This window comes from Adiantum capillus-veneris, chromosome 17, assembly GCF_014529385.1.
Source record: "Adiantum capillus-veneris isolate H3 chromosome 17, ASM1452938v2, whole genome shotgun sequence".
Classification (NCBI taxonomy): domain Eukaryota; kingdom Viridiplantae; phylum Streptophyta; class Polypodiopsida; order Polypodiales; family Pteridaceae; genus Adiantum; species Adiantum capillus-veneris.
The window spans coordinates 46,274,582-46,282,621 of record NC_140947.1 but is presented as its reverse complement, the minus strand read 5'-3'; the positions used below and the strand labels follow the sequence as shown (position 1 = coordinate 46,282,621).

The 8,040-nt window shown below is 43.2% G+C and overlaps 1 protein-coding gene across 2 annotated transcripts; it reads left to right on the top strand.

Moving 5' to 3' along the window:
- The first annotated feature begins 4,105 nt into the window (after positions 1–4,105).
- Positions 4,106–7,771, top strand: LOC147437166 (uncharacterized). 2 transcript variants are annotated; one of them, XM_086486773.1, is made up of 3 exons: positions 4,106–4,770; positions 5,190–5,298; positions 5,464–7,771. In XM_086486773.1, exon 3 carries the CDS (start codon positions 5,661–5,663, stop codon positions 7,677–7,679), a length of 2,019 nt encoding a protein of 672 aa, XP_086342899.1. In that variant the 5' UTR covers positions 4,106–4,770; positions 5,190–5,298; positions 5,464–5,660; the 3' UTR covers positions 7,680–7,771. The 2 variants fall into 2 exon arrangements, with proteins under 2 accessions (XP_086342899.1, XP_086342900.1); XM_086486774.1 differs by having other exon boundaries at positions 5,190–5,303.
- Positions 7,772–8,040: the final 269 nt, after the last annotated feature.

Genomic DNA, 8,040 nt, shown 5'->3' with positions numbered 1-8,040 from the left:
GGTCAAACGACGCTTAACATCATAGAGCTAAGCTTCATCGTGTAAACATTGTTAATTTAATCTATATAATACTATGTTTCTACAATATAACAAGTAAAAACCTCTGTACATGCAGACATTTATCATTTCGTCGTACACATTTAAAACAAGAAGAAGCTCAGATTCAAAATTTCATATTATTTTGATTTTTCTAACCTGTAGAAATAAGAGTAGTTTGTAACTTGTAAGTGAAACCTTTCAAGTGCTCAAGACCACGGTCCCATCCATACCTAAGCTTGAGACATTGTCATGAAATCACATAGAAAACAAATGTCAACAAGAATACAACACAAAACTTACTTGCATAGGCCATAGATGGGATGAATACATATGGGAAAAAACACTATTAGAATGTACCTCGCAAGCGAACCAAGGGAACTTGTAAGACTTGGTAACCGCTCTAATTTACTCATCCATCTAAGTTTTTTTAAGCCATCAATTGTTCTTCAAATGTTTTACCTCTACAAGCAAAAGATGCTCTAGCGACATCTTAATCCAACTTTTGTTGCTATTCTGTACCAAAAAAGAAATCATTTCAGGTTTGGCTTCCACTACACTGAAAGCATATGAAAATCACTTATAGAATGAAGAAAAACGTGTCCTTAATTCACGTGCTACAAATACAAGTGATAGAATCATGAGGCCTGCCCTTTACTGATCCGCATAAGAAAAAACACATGAGCAACTCACTAGGCTTGACACAAAATTATGAAGTGTCTCTTTCATCATCACAAAAAGTTGTGGGAAGTTAACTCTCAAATCGAAGCCCCGATGACTAAAGGTCTACTTGAAACGACATAGAAGACCAAGCCTTAGCCTTGATACCATCTAGCAAAGAAGTTCCATGGTTCAACCAACCTCAACCAGAAACTGCTGAGATGCCATAACTTGGATGAGGAAATCCTTCTCCAAAAGACAAGAACTCACTCCTTATTGTGAATATAGAATCTGTAGACCAAGGACTTTCCAAACAGGTAACAACCAAACATTACTCACTCCTACAGAATTAGGCACAAAGTAAAGAACCCCAAAAGAGACTTCCATTTTATGACATCTTGCAGCCACCATTAGGGAAATTTTAGACTCTCAAATGGGCCCTATAAGGACTTTGACTTTCTCCCTCTTGTCCAAAACAAGTGCACGGTAAAATTTTTACAAATGAAATAAAAACTTATCAGACCTTTTGGATTTAGAATGTAATCATTGAGATCTGTCCATTGATATATAACATGCCATCAGATTCCTTATATTCTAAAAGATTCCATTTTTTGATGTAACAACTCCGTCTTATAAATGGAATCTCTCCCTGCATTTCAGCTTCAGTGGGGAGGCCATAACTTCTACAAATCAATTCCAAATTTGTCGAAGTTTGAGGATTTAAAACCTACTTTCTAAGATTTTTCCAATGATATGTTGGTTGATACGGTTTTGACAAAGCGTTTATGTACTTCACCGGGTTGCCCACTTTGGATAAGAGAGGCAAAGTCAAACTCCTTATAGGGCCCCTTTGAGAGTCCAAATTTTCCATTAGAATCACGACACCTGCAAAAAACCAGAGTTTGAACATTTATACATTTAGCAACCTGAAATATTCCGAATACATCATGCAAGCACATCCAAGCATGGATCACTTGCTACAATGCAATGGAGAGGGAGAACATGCCCAAGATGACATTGCACTCTCTAAAGCTACCTCAAACTTTTCAATTCTTAGTGTCTGCTTTGCTTTGCACTTAAGCTCAGCGCTCGATCTCTTCCCCAAGAGCATACCGACCACCACACATGCTGCGGCTATTGCATGGTAGCCCCCATCTCTGACATTCCTTAATAACAAGTAAGCACTGGCCACTACTACACACCATGCGTTCCTTACACAACAAAATCAACAATCAAAAGAGTATCCCCAACATCAATCACATGCAATCTCCAAACTTACCAGCAAAGCAAAAGAGCAAGGCCCTAAATATGAGAGAATACCCGCCACAACTAGCGAGAGAGTGTCAATGTCTTTTTCCTAGTGAAAACTTGTAGGAGCAGCAAATCCTCACCCTCAACTTTTGATGAAGATTGACACTGCATCGCCCTTTGATATGCACAATCAACAACCGAGGGGCGCCTGCTTGACATCAATGGACAAGGAATCACAGAAAAAGAAGCAAAGCAAAAGACAAACAAGATTCAGACATTGATATGAGGGGATTCCCTCTAAAACCCAACAAGAGAGCATTGACGTCTTAGGCCCAAGGATGGAGAGAGAAACATGGCAAGCAATTCCGAATGAAGGTTTGCATTTTAAGATAAGCTTGTCTTTCTTGGTTGCCACCTTCAAAACAGGCCATTGGCTGTGTATTGAAATGCTTACAATACTTGCAAAATGCAAAAACAACAAAACAAGGTGATGTAAACACTTAGCTATTTCTGCCTATAGAAGATTTTGAGAGAGAGAGAGAGAGAGAGAGAGAGAGAGAGAGAGAGAGAGAGAGAGAGAGAGAGAGAGAGAGACCTAGTAGTTGCGGCTCTGAGAGAGAGGTAGGAGTCGAGACTCGGACCCGCCAAAGATAGGCAATGGGCTGCAGTCACCAGTGCCTTCGCATGAGATAATAGCTAGCAAGCCTGAGCAAGAGGCTCGAGCTGTTGTTGTCCCAGAGCATCGTCGAAGAAGACGACTTAGGAGTCAGGAGCGAGTGCACTGCGAGTCACCACTCACCACTCACGAATCTCAATGGTTGACCGAAAGGGCAATATGCATCATGCATGCAAAATCATGAGACACATAATACATTAATGCTCCAACGGCCCAACCTCGGCCCTCCAGGCTCTAGGGATCAATAAGTGAGAATATACAAATAATATTAAATAGACTATACCATAAATTCACATTATACATATTTGTGTGTGTGTGTGTGTGTGTGTGTGACACCTTACTCCTTATACTTGGGAGTCTAATGATAGCTTCATTGGATGCCTGGGATGCCAATGACGCCCACAATGGCCTCCAAATTTAAGGCTTGTGAGGACAGGGATGACGAAATAGGGTCGGACCCTCGTCGTCACCAATTGACACCTCCTTTTGGAAGATGGGATCAATGATTCACGATCATCGGTTGATTGTGACCATTGGATTTCCTAGGGAATGCAAAAAGATTCCCACTTTTCCAGTTATGAGGCTTGAACCTGCTACCCTCTCCCCCTTGGAAATGACTCTACCCCCGCTAAGCTATCGCACATTTGTTGAAACATACGTGTGTGGTAAGTTTATAGATCACGGCGTCGGATACACCTACTTCACACTGAGTTCACACTAATTTTGGTGTGGTGTGCATACCCTCCCAAGTTCACACCAAGCTCACAGTTAGTTCACGTCGAGTTCACACCAAATTCGGTGTGATGCACATACCTCTCAAGTTCACACCTAGTTCAAATGTCGATCAAACGGTCCGGATTGCACCTGCCTTGCGATGCTTAATGTGGGCCATTGATCCCACCTCCCTAGGGAGGTGTCAATTAGCGACGAGGTCTTACTTTGTGGATGAGGGAGCCATAAAACTAAGAAAAGCTATGGGGCACACAATTGCATTGTTGAGGGCCCTCTACAAATAGTACTAAGTTAGGTAGTTGTGATAAAAAACACTGGTGACTGTTTGTTGTAACTTGTTCCCTGAGACGAGAGAGAGAGAGAGAGAGAGAGAGAGAGAGAGGGCTAGAGAGAGAGAGAGAGAGAGTGTACGGTATCGTGGGCCGTGAGAGTGCAAGTCCGTAGGAAGGTGCAATTCCGTACGAGGACTTTGTGAGAGTCAACGCAAGAACATACATTTTGATGAGAGGTGGGACGCTATTGCCAGGAAGCTTCCGATCCAGAGGCAGACCGCAGATGCATATCTGCTTCTTCAGGCTTTCAAGTTTCAAGCCTCCCTTTCTTATAATACTAAACAATTCAAGATCCCTCTTCCATCATCATCATCAACCTCCGGTCCCAGTCCTATCTGGTCACCTTCCCAAATCCTGGCCTTGTGCATGTATATACATATGATGTCAAGCTGTAGGTAGAGAGTGTGTGTGTGTGTGAGAGAAGAGAGAGAGTACAACCTGGACAAGAGAAGAGAGAAGCTGGGATAGATTGGCTTTTATTGAAAGGGATGAGTTCAACCCTTAGCTGATCACCCATTTGATCGAACGATTGAGACCGCCCCCGATCCGCAATGCCTTATCTCAACCCTAGATCCCCCTTAATCACACCATGTCATTTGGAGAAGTGGGTTTTAAGCTCAGTGGCAGGCAATCCCCATTGTGAGTGCAAAAAAAGAGGGAAAAAGGGTTGAAAATGGAGGCACACTTTTGGTAGAGAGGGGCAATTTGCAACTACTAGTGGTCCTCCAATACCACTAGTCTCTCTCTCTCTCTCTCTCTCTCTCTCTCCTCTCTCTCTCTCTACACACACACACAGACACACAATAAAGACATGTACTTTTTCCTACATAGATTGTATGCTGGTCAGCTTATTAGTGCTCATGAAGCTTGTACGGTACAACCCCCTTATTTAGGGATTGATGCTCGGATGTCCTTACGTATTATGGGGGCAACACTGACCAGCCATATAGTAAGCCTCCTGTCTGAGCTTATAGCATCGTCTGCCGAGGCCACCTGCAATCAGCCCACGAAACCTCGGCCGCCTGCAATCACTGACGAAACGAAGCATCCAATTAATCCCAACCAAGCAAATTCTGTATTAAGGTACTGCACAAACAGTTAAGCTTCTAAATATTGCTAATTCTTATGTTAAAAGGCCTGGTCAACAGCTCAAACATAGCAGTACCATACTAGTGACTTAGATGTAGAATGAGCAGTCCTCCTCAGTTATCTCTTCTCTACACATCCCCTGTAGTGATATTGATTACCAATTGATTAGCTGTCAACAGACATCGTCGAATCAAAGTTCTCTTCTCTTAATTATCGTTCTTGCGGTTTCATAAATCGTCAGGCTAGTGATAGGTAATCCCAGCCGTCCTTAGACGTGATTACTGATTGGGGGCCAGGATGAAGCTAGTGTCAATTGGGATTAAATTTTGAATATAGTCCTGTGTAGATTGATCTTTGATCAAGTATTAGAATGCTGTGTGCCTCTCTTCTAACATACTATGTAATTACTGCAGCTTGTCATCATCAGGATTTTGATCGATTCATTCTCGTGGAATTCGCAAAGTACTCTGTCAGTATGATGGTTGCAAAATACGCCGGTGGGAACACGAGATCGAGATACAGGTAAGGTTTGTCTCTATGCTTACACTTGGAAAGGAAAATTATGTCTCTAGACAGTTTGTAATTAGTGTCCTTGGATGGATTGTGTTTAAGGGCATCTGTTGCTCTCTGTGTTATTGGTAAGGAAGATGATAGATATTTAATTACTTTCTATTTTGTTTCCTGCAGGGCCAGCTGACATCAAAATCTCCATCTCTCTCTCTCTCTCTCTCTCTCTCTCTCTCTCTCTGTGTGTGTGTGTGTGTGTGTGTGTGTGGCAAGAGGAAGAAAGAAAAAGAGGAGCTACCAAGGAAAAAGAAAGGAGATAAGTATCAAAAAGCTCACCAGTCAATCATATTATAGCCCATCAGGCTCTTATAAGCCACATGGAAGACATGCAATTACCTTCACCCAATGACCCACTCACTTTACATGAGCTTCTCAAGAGAGAATGCAACCAGCTTCTCTTACATTCATCCAATTTGAAAGATCTAATCTTCCCTTCAGAAGCCCACCTTCACCAGCTGCTTCAACCAAAAGAGAGCTCAACTACTTCTCCAAGCAACTGGCTATGGAATCTCGACGCCACCTCCAAACCCACCTCAATATTTCCGTCCCCGGACATGGATTTCACATTCAAAGATCTGATAGATCACATTCATGCTCCACCATTGGAAATCATGAAGCTTTCTACACAGTTCAAAGGGGTTGTTCCTCAGCTGAATGGGAAATGGGGAGCTCAGATTTATGAGAAGAATCAGAGAGTGTGGCTTGGCACCTTCAACACGGAAGAGGAAGCCGCACGAGCATATGACTGTGCAGCAATCAAGTACAGAGGAAGCCAAGCGGTGACAAACTTCAACCAATTTAGCGAGAGGGATCGTCCGCTGCAACAGCAGAGAATAGAAGAGGCCTTTCTGAGTAGCCACACCAAAGAGGAAGTGGTTGACATGTTGAGAAGGCATACATATGGGGATGAGCTAGAGGCGTATAGTCAGCGCATGCTTCTAACAGAGAAGGAGCAGAAAAGGACGCTTTCATCTGACGCGCTCGCGTTAGATAATCGAGTTTGCCATCAACAGCTAGTCAAGGATGAAGAAGGTGGAAGCGACCGCAATATGCCACATGCACATTTCGCCTCTATGCCACGAGCAGTTTCTGATTTGCAGATGGGAGAGCAGCTCTTTGAGAAGAGCCTCACTCCCAGTGATGTCGGCAAGCTCAATCGGCTTGTCATCCCCAAACAACATGCAGAGAGATATTTTCCGCTCACCAACAGGCACAACGAGAAGGGCGGTCTTATGCTTACTTTGCAGGACTCTTCAGGAAAGATGTGGCGCTTTCGCTACTCCTACTGGAGCAGCAGTCAGAGTTATGTTTTCACCAAAGGGTGGAGTGCTTTTGTGAAAGAGAAGAAGCTTAAAGCAGGTGACATGGTTTCTTTCAAGCGCTCAGCAGCGTCAAATGGTGTCCATGATAAGCGTCTGTTTATCATATGCAAATTGAGCTTAGACCCAATACACAAGCCAACCAAAGGGCCATCATGCACTACAGAATCTAATCATATTGATGGATTGCAGAAACTACATGTAGCACATGAATATATAGCTAAAGCCATATCTGTACCGCAACCTCAACAAACACTCTTCAATCAACAGACAGGTAGATCAAATCATGGTTCCTCTTCTAGTTGCAAAAGCGCGAGGCGCACAACCATGCAACAAACCCTGTGTGGGCATGATTTCGCATTGCAGGCTTATTCTGCTGATGGTCATAGTACATCTCAAAAGCATCATGAAGCTGATAATGCTTGTAATGAGCATCTACGTGATGCGTACAATTCCACAGACACCGTCCCCCCCACGCAAGAATTCTACAATCATGATCAAAGAACATTGTCTCTGTTGCATCAGGAACCACTCGCGAGTCAATGCATGAGTATGAGCTCACATGGGGCCAACAGTTTGGATACATCGGCCATGCCATTGCCAAATTCGAAACAAGCTGTGAAGGTGGGATCCTTGATGTCGAAGAAAGAGTTTTCCTTACTAACAAAGAGGAGTAGAATGGATTTTGGTGGTCAAGGATCCATGAAATCTCATCAGCTAGAACTCAACTCATGTCTGACACAACAGTGCAATGAAGTGGAAAACTGCCTTGGCACAGCCAAGCGCGAGGACAGTACAGCATCATTGAGCTCCTCAAGAGCACCAGCATTTCGCCTCTTTGGAGTGGATATGGAGCTAGAACTGGACATTACCGATGTTGCTAAAGTGAAACAGCTGTTGAGGAAGCCAATTTGTGGAAGGAAGCTGGAGGTAGAGCTACTTTCCTGTGAAAAAGAAACTTCAAGTTCTAGTTGTTTCAAAAGGCATAAGATGACCTTGATTTCAAGTGCAACATGACAACATGTATTATATTATGAGTTGAGATCTAAGTCATGTATTGCTTTAAACACTCATATTGGATGACCATATGTGAGTTTGCTTTTTACACAGATTTGGAACTTTATCACACTCAGCATGTCTGCGTCTTTCACAAGAAGATTTAGAAGTTTTCTCATGTAAGTCTTTTTCATTGTTTTTCATACAATGCATAACATCATGAGCTTCTGATCTGAGGAAGGCACCACATACCTAGCTAGGTACGATTGGGGGCAGGGGACCGCCGGCCCGGTGGGTCATGAGCTTCTGCTCGAGAGGCACCGCACACCTAACTAGCTACAATTGGGGGTAGGGGACCCCTCCCCCCCCCCCAAATTGGGCT